Source organism: Orycteropus afer, unplaced genomic scaffold (assembly GCF_000298275.1).
Source record: "Orycteropus afer afer isolate SDZICR_OR568_19922 unplaced genomic scaffold, OryAfe1.0 scaffold00094, whole genome shotgun sequence".
Lineage (NCBI taxonomy): Eukaryota > Metazoa > Chordata > Mammalia > Tubulidentata > Orycteropodidae > Orycteropus > Orycteropus afer.
This window is the reverse complement of record NW_006921681.1, coordinates 922,255-944,887: the sequence shown is the minus strand read 5'-3', so window position 1 is coordinate 944,887 and position 22,633 is coordinate 922,255. Positions and strand designations below refer to the sequence as shown.

General features: G+C 46.0%; 1 protein-coding gene across 1 annotated transcript in view; it reads left to right on the top strand.

The window, feature by feature from the left end:
* Positions 1–22,633, top strand: part of CHD5 (chromodomain helicase DNA binding protein 5) — an 88,772-nt gene that overhangs the window by 62,388 nt on the left and 3,751 nt on the right. Inside the window, exons 21-36 of the mRNA XM_007942645.1 lie at positions 536–653; positions 1,510–1,634; positions 2,803–3,034; positions 3,258–3,368; positions 3,541–3,713; positions 4,491–4,665; positions 5,079–5,171; positions 5,397–5,485; positions 5,751–5,884; positions 6,244–6,388; positions 6,737–6,896; positions 9,217–9,296; positions 9,519–9,651; positions 20,302–20,391; positions 20,980–21,117; positions 21,369–21,477. Coding sequence (XP_007940836.1) covers positions 536–653; positions 1,510–1,634; positions 2,803–3,034; positions 3,258–3,368; positions 3,541–3,713; positions 4,491–4,665; positions 5,079–5,171; positions 5,397–5,485; positions 5,751–5,884; positions 6,244–6,388; positions 6,737–6,896; positions 9,217–9,296; positions 9,519–9,651; positions 20,302–20,391; positions 20,980–21,117; positions 21,369–21,477 — 2,105 coding nt within the window. The remainder of the gene's footprint in view (positions 1–535; positions 654–1,509; positions 1,635–2,802; positions 3,035–3,257; positions 3,369–3,540; positions 3,714–4,490; positions 4,666–5,078; positions 5,172–5,396; positions 5,486–5,750; positions 5,885–6,243; positions 6,389–6,736; positions 6,897–9,216; positions 9,297–9,518; positions 9,652–20,301; positions 20,392–20,979; positions 21,118–21,368; positions 21,478–22,633) is intronic.

Sequence of the window (22,633 nt, the reverse complement as noted above, 5' to 3'; positions counted from 1 at the left end):
CCAAGAATTATGTACCCAGCAAAATTGTCCCTCAAATATGATGGTGAAATAAGGACATTTCCAGATAAGCAGAAATTAAGGGAATTTGTTAAAACCAGACCAACCTTACAAGAGATGCTAAACAGACCCCTTTGGACAGAGAAGCAACAACAGCAAACAACAACTGACCATTAACACACATGATGAAATAATCCAGAAACCAACCCAGCTATGGAAGTATCCAAAGTAAATAAGCCTACAAGATTGTTAACAGGGAACCAGAGACACCAATTGACAAATGAGGACAACTACAGACCAAAAAGAGGGAAAAAATTGTCTCATTACAGAACTTCTAGATGGTAGGGAAGTCAAGAAAACTGCAGGATAGAATGGACTGTTCTAAACTGGGGAAGAAAACTATAAATCACAGGGTAACCTCAAAGAAAAATGATAAACTTTCACATCAAAAAAAGAGGACCAGCATAAATATTCAGCAAATACTAAAACAATAACAATGAAGGAAGTGATAACATGATTCATATTGTCTCCCCTGCAGATGACCAAGATGCTGGACCTCCTAGAGGATTTCCTGGAGTATGAAGGCTACAAGTATGAGAGGATTGATGGTGGCATCACCGGGGGCCTCCGGCAAGAAGCGATTGACAGATTCAATGGTACCCCACCCCCACCCTCCCTGTTCTCCTGAGCCAGATTCTTAGATCACCCAGCTCATGTTCAGATTAGCTGCCCCTCAAATGGCTGAAGAAAGCAGGTGTTGAGTCAGTTTTGACTCACAGACTGTAATCGTTAACAGGAGCAGATCAACAGGTCTTTCTCCTGCAGAGTGGCTGGGTGGGTTAGCAGCTAAGCGCTAACCAGCCCTGTCCTTAAGTTATAGCATTAGACTTTAGTGCTGAAAGGAATTCACTCCTTCCAACCATGGAGCTGTTTCCTGGTTCCCATAGTCAGAAAGGGCTGGGCCATGCTGCCCAAATACCCAAAACAACAATTCCTCTGGCCCACTCAGTTCACAGAGGCAGGGAGGTAAACTGGACAGAATTTGAAGGTCTAGATGTGGCTGCAGCCCTCCTTGGAAGTGGGAGTGGCTGAAGCATCTGATGGGTGAATCCCCTTTGCAGTTCTAGTGAGCACTGTGATTAGTCCCCTGTCATGCCCTGTCATGTAATGGAGGACCTTGATGGATCTGAGAACTGGCTTTCCTGGGATAGTCAGGACTGCTCAGTGGGAACTGTTCCCCATGGGTGTTCTCTAGCCACCCTCAGGGCACCAGTGGGTTTGGAGGAATAAGGGAGGCCCCAGGGGACTCACCTCTGCAGGGCATTATGGGCAATGGTGATCCTCGGGAGGGACTTGACTTTATCTTCTGCCTGTTTGCAGTTGGGTCTTTGTTCAACTTTGCTACTCTCCTGGGTACCTCTGGCCTTTTGGGAGATCCCCTTCATCCTCCCCTCCCCTTTTCTCTTCCACCTGTTTGCCTCACCCCTCACCGGGGCTGGCCTCTCTCTGCAGCCCCAGGGGCCCAGCAGTTCTGCTTCCTCCTCTCAACACGAGCAGGTGGCCTGGGCATCAACCTGGCCACGGCTGACACAGTCATCATCTACGACTCGGACTGGAATCCACACAATGACATCCAGGTCTGTCACCCTGATGCTGCCCTCTGGGCACCCAAGTTATCTGGACCCTCTTCAGTCGGCCCCTTGCTCTTAGCCTTGGGCTGGAGCATCCCCAGAGCCCATCCTTCATATCTTCCTGGCCATTCCTTTCCTTGCTTCCCTGGTTCTTGGGAACCTTCACCCCTGACAGGTGCTCAGGGCTGCAGGTTCCCCTGGGTGAGCTTTGGGCAGTAGGTGGAGCTTTTCCCCTGCCCCTCCAACCTCCTTAGTGTACAGAGGAAACAGATGCTGAGGGGGCAAAGGACACGCCCAAGGACACACAGCAGATCTGAGATGGCCACATATCCTGGTCTATACCTTACCCTCAGACAGAGGCCATGGAGGGATTCAAATTGAGGAGCCCTGGAAACAGAGGGGTCAGTTTTTTTGGGGATAGGAGAGTAAAGTGGGGAACAAGGCTTTGCAGGAGAAACAGCGACACCCTCAGATATCCTGTGGCCACCCTGCTCAGGGACAGGAGCACACATACACATAAACATACCCCTTCAGCACTGATATCTTTAGGGGCTCACATACAAACTTGTGTTTCTCTTGTGCACACACATGTGCATACATGTTCAAATACACATTCAGTATCCATACAGATGGAGTCATACCCCACGTGGTTCCTCTCACATTACCCAGGGACTCCTGGAATGTGGTCTCAGGCATGTCTTCATAAAGCTCACCTTTCTCATTCTGTGCAGCTGCCAGGCCTCCCAAGCCTTGGTGGTCACTCACGCACATTGAGGTAGCCATGATCTCTAACACAGAATTGCCTAATTGCCTTAGTAGCTTGCAGGGTGGTGCAACCCAGTTCCCAGTAACCCTCCATGGAGCCTTGTGCACCTTCAGTCACACTGTGCATGCACTGCGCTGTCTCTCTCACACACATCGGGCCATGCCTTGCACATGCCCTGCACATACCTCTGCAGTCACACCCAGTCCCACCTGTGCTGTCATGTTCTCACTCTAAACTTGGTGGAGGGGGTCACTCTCAGGGAAGTGAGCCTGACTCCACCGGTACACACAGGATGCCCCTGTGCACACATACAGTTCCCTCACACATGTGTGTGGTCTTACTTGCACACCCCCATGTGGGGGCCCAGAGCCCTGGCCAGCTGTGGGGCTGAGTTGCCTGTGTCCACAGGCCTTCAGCCGTGCCCACCGCATTGGGCAGAACAAGAAAGTGATGATCTACCGCTTTGTGACGCGAGCCTCGGTGGAGGAGCGCATCACCCAGGTGGCGAAGCGCAAGATGATGCTGACCCACCTGGTAGTGCGACCCGGCCTTGGCTCCAAGTCGGGCTCCATGACCAAGCAGGAGCTTGATGACATCCTCAAGTTTGGCACTGAGGAGCTCTTCAAGGATGACGTGGAGGGTATACAGCTGCGTTGAACACAGGGGGTGGGGGCTTAGACAGATTCCTATATGGACACACCGATCCAGGCCCCTTTCTTCTCTGCTTCCGGCCTGCTTCCTTCCCTGTGTCTACTGAAGGGGCGGGCAAGGCTGCGGGGGGTGGGCTGGGGGTGGGGGTGGTTTCTCTGGGGCTGCCCATCAGGTGGTTCCTGCTCCAGTGCCCTTCTGCCTCTGCCCTGCAGGCATGATGTCTCAGGGTCAGAGACCTGTAACGCCCATCCCAGATGTCCAGTCCTCCAAAGGGGGTACCCTGCCTGCTGGCGTGAAAAAAAAACACGGTAGTACTCCGCCAGGTAGGTGCCAGCCGAGACTGGCCAGCCCCCACTCTAGCCCCTCACTGGGTGCCTGTAGACTCTGAGCAAGGGAGGGGTATATGTTCCTCAGCTACAGGGAAGGCTCATTGATGGGGGAATACCTCATGGAGGCCATTCAGGTGCCTATGCACTGCTGGTCTTTTGCCCTCAGGTGACAACAAGGATGTGGAGGACAGTAGTGTGATTCACTATGATGATGCTGCCATCTCCAAGCTGCTGGACCGGAACCAGGATGCCACAGATGACACAGAGTTGCAGAACATGAATGAGTATCTGAGCTCCTTCAAGGTGGCACAGTATGTGGTGCGCGAGGAGGACGGTGTGGTAAGGACCTTGCCATGTGTCCCTGCCCTCGGCCCCTGTGGACACCCTTGAGGTTCTTCCCTGAGCCCCGCAGCCACCCAGTGGATCTTTCTGAAGTGCAAATGGGCCCTGCCTCATGTATAGAGCCCAGCTGTTGGTGGTCTGGCCATCAAGGCCCTGCTGCAGGGCCTGTTCTAGAACACACCCAGATTCCTACCCACTCCATCTTTCCCTCCTCTCCTCTGCCTCTGGGCAGACCCCCATTGTCTCTGAAGAACCAGCTCCCAGGTCTCTCCCTGAAGTAGACCCCTCCACCTCTTGCTCAACTCCTCCCACCCATTACACAGATCCCTGTATGCAGATCACCCATCTGTGTGTCAGTTTTCCTTTTGGGATTTATTTAACTGTGAGTATACAGTCTAGTGCCTGCCACAAGACCAGGAAATACTTATGGAGTGAATAAATGAATGGATGGATGAGTATTGAATGAGTGACTTCAGCAGGTGAAAGGAAGAAGGAAACTGGCTCAGGCTGGGGTGATCTGGGAAGGCTTCCTGGAGGAGGCAGGCCTTCCACTCCATCCTTGACACCTGAGAGGGTGAGGTGTGGTGGAGGTAGCATGAGGCCTCCCAGTGAGCAGGGATGCCCACCCTGCTGCCCCTCCCCTTCTGAGCCCCATGACACCATGGTGTGTGGGATGCCTACTCCGTTGATCCCCATGGCACTGTGTTCTGTGGAACGCCTGCCCTGAGCCTCGTGGCACCATGACCTGTTGAACGCTGGTTCTGCTGTCCCTAGGAGGAGGTAGAGCGGGAGATCATCAAGCAGGAGGAGAACGTGGACCCTGACTACTGGGAGAAGCTGCTGCGGCACCACTATGAGCAGCAGCAGGAGGACCTGGCACGCAACTTGGGCAAGGGCAAGCGCATCCGCAAACAGGTCAACTACAACGACGCCTCGCAGGAGGACCAGGGTGCGTGAGGAGCCCCAGGCCGGGCAAGACACTTATGGGCACAGGCTTCTGGGCAGAAGTGTGGTCATGGGGCAGAATGGGAGATGAGCTGAGTGTGAGAAGGCTTCTTGGAGGAAGGGGCTTGAGGGCAGGTGTAGAGTGTTGGGTGTTTGGGGAGACCAGATGGATAGTGATGGAGTGGCTTCACCCCTGCTGATAGTGTGACCTTGGGCAAGTCTCCCTGAGTTTCAGTGTCCCCATCTACAAAATAGGGATGATAGCATGATGCCTTTGTATTTAGCGTGCACTTGTGATTATACAGTGAGCTTATGGTAAGCCTTTGAGTGCTGGGACAGTTTTGATGATCAGTGTTGGGCAGGGGTATGGGGCTTGGCATGCCCTGGGTATGAGTGGCTTACTCTGTGCCCCTGCAGAGTGGCAGGACGAGCTCTCAGACAACCAGTCTGAATATTCCATCGGTTCCGAGGATGAGGATGAGGACTTTGAGGAGAGGCCGGAGGGGCAGAGTGAGTCACCTGGTGCTGAGGCTGGGGATCTGGAGAGCTGGTGGTGGCAGGGTGTGGAGTTGACCTGGGGCTGAAGAGGGCACTGGATGCCCCTGGGGTGTCAGGGCAGGAGGACAGCTACAGGAGGCTATCCTGAGGGTCCTACTGTCCTGGGGCATGCTGATGTGTGGGGATGGGATCAGAATCCCCCCAGGCTCTCCTGAGGGTTGTGGGGGCTGCTCCCAGGTGGACGGCGACAATCTAGGAGGCAGTTGAAGAGCGACAGGGACAAGCCTCTGCCCCCACTTCTTGCTCGAGTCGGTGGCAACATCGAGGTGGGAGCTGCCTGCACTCTCAGTCTCTCCTAGGGGATGGGGCCATGGGTCGGGGGGCTTGCCCAGGCCATACCCCAAGTCAGAAGTGGGGCTGGGATAGACCCTAGGTCTCTGGGACTGGCCCCAGGTGGAAACCACCCCTTCTCCCTGCCCCTCTCCCTTCCTCTCCACCCTCCTCTTGCCTTTCCTTCCCCACCCCTCAGTTGTCTGCTGCCTCTACCCTGAAGGTGCTCACCCCCTTCTCCCTGCCCATTGGTCCCACCAGGTGCTGGGCTTCAATGCCCGGCAGCGCAAGGCCTTTCTGAACTCCATCATGCGCTGGGGCATGCCTCCCCAGGATGCCTTCAACTCCCACTGGCTGGTGCGGGACCTTCGAGGGAAGAGTGAAAAGGAGTTTAGGTAAAGGGCTGAGGGTGGCCTGTGCTCCTGCTGGGTGAGCCCACATCCTGAGCAGCACCTTCTCCCCTCTGCCAGGGCAGGGGAGTCTGGGAATCACCTAGAAACCAGTTCTTGGTGGCTGGAGCCCAGGTGCTAGGGCAGGTTCATTTGCAGAAACACTGGTGTTAACATAGCAAGAGGGATCTGTAGGTGGGGGGGAAGTCCTAGGAGGTGCCCCTCTCAGGGTGCCCCCTGCCCTGTCTTTCCTTGAGGCCTGACCCTGTGGCTGAGTGGGAGGTGGGCAAGGATAATAACCCAGGCCAGGAGGTACTCAGGTCCTGCCACAGCCCTCTGAGGGTCCTTGTGCCCCCTCATCCCAGAGCCTATGTGTCCCTCTTCATGCGACACCTGTGTGAGCCAGGGGCGGATGGCGCAGAGACCTTCGCAGATGGTGTGCCCCGAGAGGGCCTCTCAAGGCAGCATGTGCTCACGCGAATTGGGGTCATGTCACTGGTTAGGAAGAAGGTGGGTGAGTACGCCGTTACTGGGCCTACCGGTGGCCTCCTGAGCCTGGACTCTGGCTCTGCCTGGGGTTATGGTCAGGGGCAAGTGCCCCAAATCTGAGCCAGGACTGACCTGGGCCAGAGAATTGACCTGGAAAGACTCTCCGGGTGAGGGGTCTGGGGGCTGGAGGATGGCAGGTCACAGGGCAGAGGACTGAGGGTGGCTGACATAGGGGTGGGGCCTGGCATGGGAGCTTGTGGGCAGGAGTGCATCTGGCTTGGGTGACCATGGGACATTCCTCCAGCTGCCCCGAGGCCATGGGCTGAGCTGTGACCACCTCCTTCTTTCCTTGCCTCCCACCTGCCCCAGGTTCAGGAGTTTGAACACGTCAATGGGAAGTACAGCACCCCAGACCTGATTCCTGAGGGGCCTGAGGGCAAGAAGCCCAGCGAGGTCATCTCCTCCAACCCCAACACACCAGTACCTGCCAGTCCTGCCCACATCCCACCTGCTCCACTGGGCTTGCCAGGTCTGGGGTCTAGGCGAGTGGGGGTGGGGAACCTGGGTCATGGGAGGTGATAAGACCACAGGAGACCCTGACTCCTCTGCACACCTATCAAAGGCAGCTGCCCCCCTCCCTGCAAGCTTCTGCCTATAGAAGTGCTGTTCTCCTGAGGGTCTGTTCTGGTTCCCTAGTGCCACTCTGACAGGAATATACCACGAATGGGATGGCCTTAACAAACAGGAGTTTATTCTTACAATTTGGAGGCTTTAAGTCCAAGTTCAAAGTGCCAGGCTCTAGGGGCTGGGTGAAAGCCCCTCAACCTTGGGGTCCAGCTCTGCCTCCTGCTCCCGGCCCACTGGAGCTAGAGGTGTTTCTTCACTCAGACAGCTGTTGGTTGCTGAGTCTGAGAAGCCCCAAGGTTGACAAGTAAAAAGGCACAGTCCCGATGTTACCAAACCACACGTCAGGCCATTAACTTAAGTCCACTGTAAGTCCCAAGGTTGGCAGAGCATAGCAGGCTGCTGAGCAATGACATGGCTACATGTAGGCTCCAAGTGTGCCAAAGGCTAGAGACCATTCCCAAAGCTGCTGCTTATATACAGGAAGCAGACCACATACCCAAAGGCAGCTACTCAGCTGCTTGTGGTAGATCCCACCATGGAGTTTATTGCCAGTCTCATCATAGGGAATAACTACCACCAGCTGCCCAGCCACTCAACCAGGCCCAGCCAAGTTGACACACAAACATAACTACCACAGGGTCTTTGCTTTTAGTACAGCTTTGGGATAAAAGTCACATACTGCAAAATGTACCTTTTTAACATATACTATTCAGTGGTTTCTAGGATATTCCCAAGGCTGTGCAACCATCACCACTATCAGATTCCAGAACATTTTCATCACCTCAAAAAGAAATCCATACCCATTAGCAGTCTGTTTTCATCCTCTCCTTCTTCTGGGTAATCACTAGGTAACCACTAATCTACTTTCTGTCTCTATGGATTTACTTATCTGGACATTTCATATAAATGGAATCATAAATCTGAGGTCTTTTGTGATTGGCTTCTTTCACTTCACATGATGTTTTCAAGGTTCATCCACGTTGTAGCATGGAACTTCATTCCTTTTTGTGGCTGAATAAATATTCCATTGTGTGGACATGCCACATTTGATTTATTCATTCTTCAGTTGATGGGCATCTGGGTGGTTTTACACTTTTTTGGCTACTATGAATAATACTGCTATGGACATTTGTACATAAGTTTTTGTGTGGATGTATGTTTTCGATTCTTTGGGTATATACCTAGGAGTAGAGTTGTTGGGCCATAAACTAACTGTATAACCTTAACTGTGTAACCTTTTGAGGAACCACCAAACTGTTTTTCACAGTGGCTGTACCATTTTACCTTTCCACCAGCAATGGATGAGTGTTCCAATTTCTCCACCTTCTTGCCAACACTTGTTATTTTCTACTTTATTAAAAATAGTCATCCTAGTGTGTGTAAAGTGCTATCTCATTGTGGTTTTGATTTGCATTTCCCTTATGACTAATGATGTTGAACATCTTTTCACGTGCTTGTTGGCCATTTGTGTATCTTCTTTGGAGAAATGCTTATTCAGATCCTTTGCCCATTTTTCAATCTGGTTGTCTCTGAGGGTCTTTTTGGTGGTCCATATATTTATTTGGGCAAAGTGTCTTCTTGCTTTGATTAGGCCTTACATGCCTGGGGCAGACATACCTGTTGCCAGGTGATAGGTGAGGCCTGAAGAGGCTCAGTGCCCCCGAGGATATCCTATTACTCTGCACAAATGTGCTCTTTGGAGATGGACCTACCTGGGTTTGTATCCTATCTGAGTAATCTTGGGCAAGTCACTTAACCCTTCTGAATCTATTTTGTCATCTGAGATATGGGTTGTAATAGTGCTCACCTCAAAGGGCCACTTGGAGACACAAATGAATTCCTGGCACTTTGCAGTATACAAAGAGCTGACTCAGCATGGAGGGGACTCATGACTTGTCCAGAAGCCAGTCAGCCAGCCTGAAAGCCAGGACTAAACCCAGGTCTCCTGGCTCCCAGTCTAGGCCTTTGCCTAACTCACCTCCCTGTTTCCAGATGGGTAGCCACTGCTCTATGCAGCCCCGTCTTGTTGGCTCACAGTGGCATCACTGGGCTCAGGTCTTCCCAAGAATTCCTGAGTCCTGGGGAGTTTTGCCCATCTCTCCTGGAGGTGACTGGCCCTGATGGAGCCTCCTTAAGACCAAGCCCTACCTCTCTTCTCTGGTACTTGATTTCCTGTCCCCTGCTGTAGTCCACCCATCTCATCTTTTTCTTTGACTTTTCAGACAAAATGGAAGCCCAGCTGGGCTATATGGATGACAAGGAGCCAGGGATACAGAAGCCAAAGAAACCCCTGGAAATCTCGGTATGAAAGATGCTGGTGTCTGGGCCCTGGTGGGTGTGAGTTAGAGGAAGGATCTGCAGACCTTCTCTGTCTGCCTGGTTGGCTAGAACCCAAGCCTCCTCATTTCCAGTTTAGGCCCCTGGTTCTGGGAGAGCCAGAATGGTAGGAAATCTCCCGGGCTCCCTGTCCTCTCTTCCTGTGGAGGCTCCCGACCCTGCAGCTTCCCCAGTCTGTTCTCCTCAGGCCCTGGCAGCTGCCCTGGACAAAATGGAGGGTGAAGAGAAGCATGAGAGTTCAGACAGCAAGGAGAGAGCCCGAGAGGAGCGGCCGGAGGAGACAGAGAAGGCCCAGTCTTCGCCAGAGCAGCTGCCAAAAGGTACAGATGTCCCACGCCAAAACAATCTGTTTGCCTTTGGTGTTGTGCTGATCTCTCAGCAGCTTGGGAGAGAGAAAGATGGCCGGCTGTGCTTCCTTTTGTTTCTCCACAGCTGGGCAGTGGACTTTGGGTTCCTCTGTCCCAACTTGGCCAGTCTTGGGATGAGGGGAGGGCCCAGGGCTCAGGTTTATACACATGGGCTTTAATTTTCCCTTATACAGAGTTTGCAGGTTATCAAGCTCTCTTTCATTACTTATTTCTAACTCAGTTGCATTGTTGTCTGAAAACATAAGTCTGTTTGGTATTGTTTCTATATGATGTTGAAATCTCTTTTCTGGCTTCATATGGTCAGATTTTGTAAATACTCTTAAGTGTTCTTAAAACAAATATCTTCTCTAATTGCTGAGTGTAAGCTTCTAATACATGCATTATATCATTAGATGATGTTGTTGTTATGTGCCGTCAAGTCGGACTCGACTCATAGCGACCCCTCCTTGGGTTTCTGAGGCGGTATCGCTACGGAAATAGATTGCCTCATCTTCCTTCCAAGGAGTGGCTGATGGGCTTGAACCGCCAGCCTTCTGGTTAGCAGTCAAGTGCCTTATATATCACTTGTTAATTACATTATTCAAATTTTTTATATCCTTACTAGTTTTGGTTACTTGATTACTCAACTTCTGAAAGACTTGTATCAAAATCACTCACCATGATTGTGGATTTGTCTCTTTCTCTTTGGAATGTGTGGTTTTGCTTCATATTGTTTCAGGCTATGTTGTTAGGTGCATATTGGTTCCAGTTTTTTATATTTTCTTTTGGTGAAGTATGCCTTTAACTTTTAGGTGATGACCCTCTTATTCCTTCTAATACTTTTGCTTTAGAGTCTATTTTTGGCTGATTTGGATTGAGATTTCTTTTGTTTATTATTTACTCAATATATCTTTATCTATCCCTTTATTTTTTTAAAAAATTAATGGCTTTACTGAGATATAATTTACATAGCATACAATTCACCCATTTAAAATGTCCTATTCAATGGTTTTTAGTACATCCACAGAACTGTGCAGCCATCAGCAAAATTTTAGAATATTTTCATCACTCCCCGAAGAAAAACTGTATCCATTAACAATCACTCTCCATTTCTTCCCTGACCCCAGCCAGCCCCTGCCAACCACTAATCTACTTTCTGTCTCTCTGGATTTGCCTGTTCTAGACATTTCATATCTTATTCTGGACATTTTATGCAAGTGGAATCATACAATATGTGACATTTTGTGTCTGTTTTCTTTCACTTAGCGTAATGTTTTCAAGGTTTATCCATGTTATTGCATGTATTAGTGTTTCATTCCTTTTAATGGCCACATAATAATATTCATTGTATTGTTGTTATTGATGTTGTTAGGTGCCGTTGAGTTGGTTCTGACTCATAGTGACCTTATGTATAACAGAACGAAAGATTGCCCTTTCCTGCCCCATCCTCACAATCATTACTTTGTTTGAGCCCACTGTTGCAGCCACTGTGTCAATCCATTTTGTTGAGGATCTTCCTCTTTTTTACTGAACCTCTACTTTGCCAAGCATGATATTCTTCTCCAGGGACTGGTCCCTCCTGACAATATGAGCAAATCATGTGAGATGAAGTCTGGCCATTCTTCTAAGGTGCATCCCATCTGTACTTCTTCCAAGGCAGATTTGTTTGTTCTTCTTGTAGTCCATGGTATATATAGTTTTTGCATTCACATAAGGTGATTGAAAATACCATGGTTTGGGCCAGGTGCACCTTAGTCTTGAAAGTGACATCTTTACTCTTTAACATTTTAAAGAGGTCTTCTGCAGCACATTTGCCCAATGCAGTACATTGTTTGATTTCTTGACTGCTGCTTCCATGGGCATTGATCGTGGATCCAAGTAAAATGAAATCCTTGACAACTTCAATCTTTTTTCCCTTTATTATGATATTGCTTATTGGTCTAGTTGTGATGATTTTTGTTTTCTTTATGTTGAGATGTAATCCATACTGAAGACTGTAGTCTTTGATCTTCATCGCTAAGTACTTCAAGTCCTCTTCACTTTCAGCAAGCAAGGTTGTGTCATCTGCATGTCACAGATTGTTAATGAGTCTTCCCTCAGTCCTGAAGCCATGTTCTTCTTCATATAGTCCAACTTTTCAGATGATTTGCTTAGCATACAGATTGAATAAGTATGGTGACAGGATATAATGCTGATGCACATCCTTCCTGATTTTACAGCATGAAGTATCCCCTTCTTCTGCTTGAATGACTGACTCTTTGTCTATGTACAGGTTCCTGAAGAGAACAATTGTGTTTTGGAATTCCACATTCTTTGCAATGTTATCCATAATTTTTTATGACCCACACAGACAAATCCTTTTCATAGTCAATAAAACACAGGTAAACATCTTTTGATATTTTCTGCTTTCAGCCAAGATCCATCTGACATTAGCAATGATATCCCTTGTTCTACATCCTCTTCTGAATCCAGCTTGAATTTCTGGCAGTTCCCTGTCTATGTACTGCTGCAACTGCTTTGAATTATTTTCAGTAAAATTTTAGTTGCATGTGATATTATGATTTTTGTCTGATAATTTTTGCTTTCTGTTGGATCACCTTTCTTTGGAATGCGCAGAAATAATGGATTTTTTCTAGTCAGTTGGCCAAGTGTTCTAAATTTCTTGGCATAGATGAGTGAGTTCTTCCAGTGTTCCACTGGAAACTGTGCATTTGTTGAAACATCTCAATTGGTATTCCATCAGTCCTAGAGCCTTCTTTTTTGCCAATGCCCTCAGTGCAGTTTGAACAACTTCTTTCATAACATCTGTTCTTGATCACATGTTATCTTCTCCTGAAATGGTTGAATGTCGACCAGTTCTTTTTTACACAGTGACTATGTATTCCTTCCATCTTTTTTTTTTTTTTCTTCTTCTTGTTTTGTGACATTTGCTGCAATCACCACACTGGAACAGCATTCTTCCCACTTCTCCATCTTCTTTTGATTCTTCTTGTGGTGTTCAATATTTTGCCTATACCAAAAACCAACCAAACTCACTGCCATTGAGTTGATTCAACTCATAGTGATCCCACCTTGGGTTTCTTAGGTGGTATCTCTACAGAAGTAGATTGGCCAGTCTTTCTCCTGAGGAGTGACTGGTGGGTTTGAATCACCAACCTTCTGGTTAGCAGTCAAGTTCCTTAGGCATTACACCACCAGAGCTCCTTGACTCTTTTAGTATTACAATTAAAGCTGTAAACATCCGTTAATAATAGGAACATAGAATGTACAAAGTATGAACTTAAGAAAATTGGAAATTGTAAACAATGAAATGGAACATATAAAGATCAGTATTCTAGGCATTAATGAGCTGAAATGGATTGGTTTGGCCATTTTGAAGTGGACAATCCTCTAGTCTACTATGCTGGGAATAACAAATTGAAGAGGAATGAAGTCACATTCATAGTCAAAAAGAACATTCCAAGATCTATCCTGAAGTACAATGTAGTCAGTAATAGGATAATATCCATACATATGCAAGGAAGACCAATTAATATGACTTATATTCAAACTTTGACATCAACCACAAAAACCAAAGATGAAGAAGTTGAATATTTTTACCAACTTCTGTGGTCTGAAATTGATCAAACATGCAATCAAGATGTATTGATAATTGCTGGTGATTGGAATGTGAACATTGGAAACAAAGAAGCAGCATTGGTATTTGGAAAATACAGCCTTGGTGATAGAAATGATGCAGGAAGTCGCAAGAGAGAGTTTTGCAAGATCAATGACTTATTCATTGCAAATACCTTTTCTCAACAACACAAAAAGCGACTACATGTGGAGCTTGCCAGATGGAATACACAGGAATCAAATCAACTACATCTGTGGAATGAGCTGATGGAGCAGCTCAATATAATTAGTCAGAACAAGGCCAAGAGCAGACTGTGGAACAGACCATCAATTGCTCATATGCAAGTTCAAGTTGAAGCTGAAGAAAATTAAAACAAGCTTCTAAGAGCCAAAATACAACCTTGATTATATTCCACTTGAATTTAGAGACCATCTCAAGGATAGATTTGACATATTGAACTCCACTGACCAAAGACCTGATGAGTTGTGTGATGACATCGAGAATATCCTGCATGAAGAAAGCAATGTTGTGGTTGTTGTTATGTGCCATCGAGTTGGACCCGACTCATAGTGGCCCCTTCTTGGGTTTCAGAGGTGGTATCACTATGGAAGTAGATTTCCCAACCTTCCTTCCAAGGAGTGACCAGTAGGTTTGAACTACCAGCCTTCTGGTTAGCAGTCAAGTGCCTTAGGCACTATGCTGTCAGACCTCCAAAAGAAAGCAATAGGTCATTAAAAAGACAGGAAAGGAAGAAAAGACTGAAATGAATGTCAGAAGAGACTCTAAAACTTACTATTGAACTTAAGAATAGCTAAAGAAAATGGAAGAAATGAAATAAAAGAGCTGAATGGAAGATTTCAAAGGGTGGCTTGAGAAAACAAAGTAAAATATTATACTGAAATGTACAAAGACACGGAGTTAGAAAGCCAAAGAGAAGAACACATCTGGCATTTCTCAAGCTGAAAGAACTGAAGAAAAAATTCATGCCTCAAGTTGCAGTACTGAAGGATTCTATGGGCAAAATCTTGAATGATGCAAGAAACATAAAAGAAGATAGAAGGAATATTCATTGTATTGATATACTGTATTTTATCTATTCATCTATCAGGTGATGAATATTTGAGCTGTTTCTTCTTTTTGATTATTGTGCATAATGCTGCTATGGATATTCATGTAGAAGTTTTTGTGTGGATGTGTTTTTATTTCATTGGGTATTTATCTAGGAGTGGAATTGCTAGGTCATAGAGTATCTCTATATGCTGAAGCCTTTTCCAAAGTTGTTGCACCATTTTACATTTCTACCAACAGGATATGAGAGTTCCAGTTTCTCCACATCCTTGCTAATACATTATTATCTGCCTCTTTGATCATAAGTGTCCTAGTACATGAGAAGTGGTATCTCATTGTGGTTTTGATTTGAATTTCCCTGATGGATAAAGATGTTGTTTATATTTTCATGTGCTTATTGTTCATTTGTAGATAATCTTTGGAGATATATCTGTTCACACCCTTTGAATAACTCATTTTTTAAACTCAGTTGCCTTTTTGTTATTGAGTTGGAAGATTCCTGCATAGTTACATGTTCCTTATCAGATACATGATTTGTAAACATTTTCTTCTATCCTTTTACTTTTAATTGGTCTGTGTAATTATATTTTAGGTGTATCTCTTGTAAACAGTGTATAGTTGTTGTTGTTGTTGTTATGTGCCGTCGAGTCAAACCCGACTCATAGCGACCCCTCCTTGGGTTTCCGAGGAAGTATCACTACGGAAGTAGGATTGCCCAACCTTCCTTCCGAGGAGTGGCTGGTGGGTTTGAACCGCCAGCCGTCTGGTTAGCAGGCAAGTGTCTTAGCCACTATGCTACCAGAGCTCCCACAGTGTATAGTAGGATCTGTTATTTTAAATCTAACTATAGAGTTTCTATCTTTTAGCTGGCAAGTTTAATCTCTTTACATTTATTGTAATAATAGATATTTGAATAAATTCCTACTATCTTATTTCATGGTTTATAATACTCTTGCTTTCTCTTATTGACTTTCTGCCATCTCTTTATTTTTATTTTTGCAGTGTTCCCCCTTCCCCTCCCACCCCTGTCTGCCATCTCTTGAATTGATCATATTTTCTTTATATTTGCCCCCTTCCCACAACTCATTTGGAAAGTTTACAGTCAATTCTATTCTGTAGATGATTACTCTTAAATGTTTAACATGTGTCCCTCCTGAATAATATAGGACTGTAAACTTCTTTTTAAAGGAACTCTGGTAGCACTGTGGTTAAGGCATTGGGCTGCTAATCAAAAGGTCAGTGGTTTGAATCTACCAGCTGCTCAGTGGGAGAAAGATGAGGCAGTCTGCTACTGTAAAGATTTACAACCTTAGAAACCCCACGGGGGTTGTTAGGAGTTGGAACTGACTTGATGGCAGTGGGTTTGGTAAACTTCTTTATTCTGCTTCATTTTCCTTCTTGCCATTGGCCAGTATCTTAGTGTCAGGTCAGTTTTTACTTTCTCCATTTATTATACTTGTTTTTTCTTTTTTGTTTTTAAATTCAGTCTTCCCACATTTTTTTTTTTTGTTGTTGTTGCCAGTTTTGTATTTATTTGTTTATCATTGCTTTGTTTAATTTCTTTCTTCCTGAAGTTCCTCCCTTAGTGGTGATTTCAGCAAATTCCTATTAATGTTCAATTCTGGGAGAATAAATGTCTATTTTTCCCTTCACTCTTGAATAATAGAAAATTTCTGGGTGGCATAGGGATTTGCCCTCAGTGATTTGGCTTTTATTGTGCTGCTGAGAATGTAAGCAATATAATTGTTGCTTCTTTGTAGGAAATATGTCTTTTCTAACATTAAAAGACTGCTTTTTAAGATAGTCTGCTTTTCTTTGGAGATGTTCACCTTCACTACAATGGAATTTTTATTTTTCTGTTTGTGACTCACTGAGATTTTTAAAACTGAATATGTCTTTCATCAGTTTTGGGAAAATTCCCAGCCATTGCCTACTTAAATAGATTTTGTCCCCATTATGTTTATTTTCTCCTTCTGGGATTCCTATTATACATTGATTCATTCATTCATCTGATAAAAAACATAGAAAGCCTACTATGTGTCAGGTGCTATCCTAGGCACTGGGGACACAAGCAATGAATCAAAATAATCAAAGATCTCATCTCAGGGAATTTGTATTCCAGTGGGGGAAAACAGGCAATCAACAGCATACAGAAATATGTATTGTTCAACAACAGAACTCAAATGTTATGAAGAAAAATAAAGCAGGTATGTATAAGGTTAGCAAGCAATGAGAACTGTTGTGTCCTTTTCATCTTGTGCTTTTTTTTTTTTATCTATCCCTCTGCAAGACTTTTGAGAAATCCCAAAATCTAGTTTCAGTTTATGTTCTTTATAAAGCTGTTTTTCTTTCTTTTTTTAACCTACCCATTTGTATTCTTTTCCAGTGCTTCATAACAAATTACCACAAACTTGGTGGCTTAAAACAGCACCCATTTATTAGCTCACAGTTCTGTAGATCAGAAGTCCAGCATGGTATGACTGGGTTGTCTGCTGAGGGTCTTGCAAAGACTGAAATCCGTCTTGCTGGACAGAGTTCTCATCTGGAGGCTCTAGGGAAAAATCTGCTTTTAAGCTTATTCTCTCTCTTTTTTTTTTTTTCCTATTGTGATTTGGGTGAAAGTTTACAGAGCTAATTCATTTCCCATACAGCAGCTCACATACATTTTGTCTCGTGACATTGACTGCAATTTCCCACAATACAACAGCTCCCCTCTCACTTTCTCCCATAATTCTCTCTTTGCTGTGTCCTTCCTTCCCATGCACTCCTGCCCCTCTGTCAGCTGTCTCCCTGTGCATACACAGCCCTTCTATTCTCTCATGATTGATCTCTCCAAGGAGTGTATCTACCTAGTGTAAAATGTTCAGTTCATATGACTGTCATTTGTTTGGCTGGAAGCCACAGGAGTGGGTTCAATTCCAGACCTGAAGGTTAGCTAGGGGCCATACTCTCAGGGGTTCCACCAGGCTCTTATCAGACCAGCAAACCTGGTCCCATTTTTTTTTTAAATGATTTTGAATTTTGTTCCACATTGTTCTCCCACTCTATGTAAGATCCCCTACATAGATCCCCTTCTGAGTGGTTGACAGTGGTAGCTGGGCACCATCTAGTTCTTCTGGTCTCATAGTGGTATAGACTGAAGATCGCATGGTGTACCATTTGCTTGGACTAATTGTTTCCATGCATCTTTGGTTTTCTTGATTCTTCTTTGCTCTGGATGAGGAGAGACCCATCATTGCATCTAGATGGCCCCTTGCAAGCTTTTAAGATCCCAGTTGCTATTCACCAAAGTAGAATGTGGAACAATGTTTTTGTGTAGTATGTTATGCTAATTGAGCGCGATGTCCCCTGCAACTATGGTCCTGAGCTTACAGGTCCAACTACTCGCTCCCTCTGGGTAGCTAGCTGTGCCCAAGAAGTGACTACAACCTTGTCCCTTGTCAGCTCTACTATATACCTGGGAATTCTTACAGAACATAGCAATATACTTGTAAAAACATTGTCTGCCAACCCTATACATGGTCTTGGGTACACTCTTCCTGCATAGACATACCTAAGAGTTCACCCTATCTACCCATCTATCCACCTGTATATCAATGTTTGCCTTCACTGATAAGGCTGTACTGTATGTGCAAAAGGGTTCATCTTTGTTGTCTGTACCTCCCATGCACCTCTCTGTGTCTTCATCTTTCTCAATGCCACCATGTTGATCACTCACATTTGGTACATTGCCCTTCTCTTCACCCAAATCAATATTGTCTCTGCCTATCTCTCCTCCCCTCCCTCCCCCAAAGAAAATGTCCTTCCATACATAAACCTTTCCATGACTTTTTACAATAAGGGACTAATACAATATTTGTCCTTCTGTGATTGACTTATTTCACTCTTGAGCTTATTCTTGTTGTTGGCTAACTTCAGTTCATTCGTTGTGGTTGGAGGATAGAGGTCCCTGTTTCTTCCAGGCTGTCAGCTGGGACCACTCTGAGTTCCTAGAAGCCTCCTGCATTCCTTGACCATGGTCCTCTCCGTCTTCAAGCCAGTAATGGTGTGCTGAATCCCTTTCATGCTTTTAATCTCTGACTTCTTTTCTGTGACTCCCTACTTTTAAAGAACTCATGTGATCAGGCCAGGCTCACCCAGAAAAATCTTCCTATTTTAGGGTCAACTGTGCTACATAGCATAACCTAATCACAGGAGAAAAATCGGTCATATCCACAGTCCTGAGGATCATGCAGGGCACATATAGCAATGGTGGGAATCTAGGGGCCATTTAGGATTTGGCCTACCACATTGTTACATTTAGAATGATAATGATTATCTGTTCCATTTCTCGAAGTTCTGTTTGATCATTTTTCAATTTGCCTATTTTTTAAAAAAATTTTATATTGTTTTGTTCTTTCTCTGTGGATTCTGTTCCTTCTCTTTTCTCCCTGTCTTTAATCTCCTATGGTATACTTATTTTAGAGTCTCTTTGACATTGCTTTATTATTTCAAGGTCTTAAACTGCCTGTCTACCTATTGTATGTGTGCTGGTTCTTGTCCTTGGTGGACAGGTAATTGTTTTCTAGGTTTTGGTTGTTTTTTTCTCCATCAGGGATTGTCCATGGGATCACCATGTGAGCTGGGTAATGGAGTGCCCCCTCTTCCTTTATTTCCAGAAGCTCAATGCCCAGTGGCTGTACTGGTGGTTTAGCACTGGGACTAGTTTTTATGACACTCTCTCTGCTTCAGGTGGTACAGTTCAAGATTTTATAGCTGCATATGGTCTATGCTTTGAGTTCAGCTTTCTCTCTTTCCACCTACATCCTATGTTAGAGATAGGCTTTCTCAGCTTTGCTCTGGTCCAATGGTTGGACTTTTCTTTCTTTCAGAAAGTCCAGGGGTTGAAGTGTTGGCTTAATTTCACGCCTCTGCATCTTTTGTACTTGAAGCCTCGTCTGTCTTGCCCAATGTATTGAAACATAGGCACTGTGGCCTCCTGACATCCAGTAACACCCTGCCCGTGGCCACTAGAACCCCAGCTTAAGTTTTTAATTCTCCCTTTATTGATGGTACCTGAGAATGTCCTTTTCTTTCTTGTGAGATCACTTTTTTTTTTTTAAATGTGGTATATTTCACCCGACGTTTCTGCATGTCTTTAGTTTAAAATGCAAGAGGTCTGCCATATTGTCAGAATACCTTGTCTTCTGGTTGTTACTGTAGTAGGGAGGATTTCAAGACTATGCCCTGAGGAGTTTTGGAGGGAAGAGTGCTGCAGGAATGGGAATGAGAGGCAAGTGGTAAGCTGATGTGTGGAGGAAGGACCACACTCCTGAGAGGAACTTTTTTTTTTTTTTTAAATTGGAGTAAATATGTTTGTAACAAAACATTTGCCGTTTCAACAGTCTTCACATGTACAGTTTAGTGACATGGTGTTCATCATGTCGTGTAACCATCACCATTACCCATTTCCATTTTTTTCCATCAAATTTAAGTGTCTCCTAAGCAAGGAGTCCCTCTTTATTCCCTCCCTTCCTCCCTCTCCCCGCTGCTAACCACTAATAACTTTAGGTCTGCATACCTGTGTCTGTTCTAGCTGTTTCACCTTATTTCACTCAGTATGTTTTCAGAGTTCACCCATGTGGTGGCATTAACCAGAACTTCATTTCTCTTTATGGCCGAGTAGTGTTCTATTTGTGTATGTACCTCATTTTGTTTATCCATTCCTCTGTTGATGGACATTTAGTTCTTCCCACTTTTTGGCTCCTGTGAACAGCACTGCAGGGAACATTGGTGTTCATGTCTCTGTGTTCTCGTATTTTTGCGAGAGGGGCTTTCTTTCATGGCACCTGTTGAACTCAGTAAGATGTTGTTGATGGATAAAGTCATCATGGCTGAAAATGGAGTACCCTGTGTCCTTCCTGAACCCCTTCTCACCCATGAGCCCATTTGTCTTGCAGAGGAAGTGCTTCCTGAGAAGGAGAAAATTCTGGACAAGCTGGAGTTAAGCTTGATTCCCAGCAGAGGGGAAGGCAGCGATTTCAGACCAGGTTTGGGGCTCTTCCCTGTGCTCTGCCCTTTTATCCTTTGGTCCCTAGAGATGCCATCTGGACCCTCTTCAGCCTCCTGGGCACTGGGCCCTTGGTCCCAGGCCCTGACTAGAACCAGTGGGTGGGAGCCACCTCAGGCCTTTGAAGCACTATGGTTCTGTCTCAGGGACAGACTCCTTTCTCCTCTCTCAGGACCCCACTCTGGGTTCCAGCCACCACCAGGAGGGAGGAGAGCTGGCCAAGAGCTTGGCCTGAAGGATTTGAAGCTCAGCTGGATGTTTTGTTTACCTCTAGGTGCTGGAATGTGTGTTCAAATCAGACCCTTAGGGCAGCTCTTCCTTGACTGATTGCACTTGCACAGTGTTCTTCCTCCCTTGTCCCCAGGGGTCCTGATATGGTGAGGGAGGGGCACTCGGGCTGGAACCAGTGTTCCCTGCTCAAGATGGAGGGGGCTTCTTATCTTTAGTTTAAAATGCCTCTTGTCAGTAAGCCCCTGGAGGGCAAGGAGATGTGTTTCTTGCCTTTGGATTTCTAGCTCTTGGCAGAGAGAAGTAAATGACTGTGGGTCTGCCTCCCCCCCCCCCATAGACGACACCAAGGCCGAGGAGAAGGAGCCCATTGAGACTCAGCAAAATGGAGACAAAGAGGAGGATGAGGAGGGGAAGAAGGAGGACAAGAATGGGAAATTCAAATTCATGTTCAACATTGCAGATGGGGGCTTCACAGGTAATGGGGTGGAGTGGTGGGCAGGGAGCTGGGCTGCTGGTGTCATAGACTCCCTGACTGTAGCTCCTGGGTGTCTGGGAGATTGCCATTTTATGCTAAGGTGTGAATGGTTAATGAAATGTGTTGCATAATCTTTCCTCGCAACACTGGAGCTTCTTATGGGTCTCGCTTGAACCCCTAGGGGTGGGGACCTGGCAGGTAGTGAGGGCCTGGGGAACCTTTCATTCCATGTCCCTTGGCTGGCTTCCCAGAGCTGCACACGCTGTGGCAGAATGAGGAGCGTGCTGCTGTGTCCTCGGGAAAAATCTACGACATCTGGCACCGGCGCCATGACTACTGGCTGCTGGCTGGCATCGTGACGTATCCTTGGCCAGGCTGGGCTGGGCAGGATGTACCTGTTCCTCTGTGGGCCCTAGGGAGGGGTGCAGGGCATGGAGCTAGTGTGGAGTGAGGAGCAGGTGATGATGATGACAAGACCACAGCAGCTGTTTGTCTCTTCATATTCAGTACTCACTCTGTCCTCACAATGGCCTTCTAAAGTGGGTACTCCTATGACCTCTTAGTCTACATAGGAAACAGGTGCTCAGAGAGGCCAAGTAACTTGTCCAGTGACAACACTAATACATCACAGAGCAATATCTGACCCATCCAGTTCTACAACGAATGCTCTTAACACAACATGGACCTTACCTCTTCCAAGTAATGACACCTGACAGGTCTTTCACCCTTCACAAAAGGCTTTAATGTATTTATTAACTCATGTATTTATTGAGCACCAAGTATATGCCAGGCATGGAGAATACAGCAGTGAACAAATTGACAAAACCTTTGCCCTCCTGGGGCTGACATTTTTCTAGGGGGCAGACAGTGAACATCATGAATTAGCCAAGTGTCAGGTACAGTGTACACCCTAAAGCAGGGAGGGGGCATAGTGTACTATCAGTTTGTGGTGGGGCTGAAGTTTCTAATGGGGTTGTCAGAAAAGGGGATATCTGAACATGTTATCCATTGGAGGCGAGGAGAGAGCCACACACCGGGAGCATTCCCCAGCCAAGCTGACTTTATCAGCCGTGGCCTTGGATGGGTGTGGTTATTATAATGAGAGGTGGAGAATCGTAGAAAATGAGCCAGCTAACTTATTCTGTAAAGGGCCAAACCAAACCCACTGCCATGGAGTCGGAGCCGACTCATAGTGACCCCCTCCTTGGGTTTCTGAGGCAGTATCACTACAGAGGTAGATTGCCCAACCTTCCTTCCGAGGAGTGGCTGGTGAGTTTGAATCGCCAGCCTTCTGGTTAGCAGTCAAATGCCTTAGGCACTACATCACCAGAGCTCCCTGTAAAGGACCAGGGAGTAAATATTTTCTGCAGGCCAAACAGTTACGTGGCTCTGTCACTGTAGTGAAAGCACCCATGTTGTTGTTTGGTGCTGGCGAGTCAATCCTGACTCATAGCAACGCCATGTAAACAATATATAAAATAAGAAGTGTGTTTCAATAAAACTTTATTCATAAAAA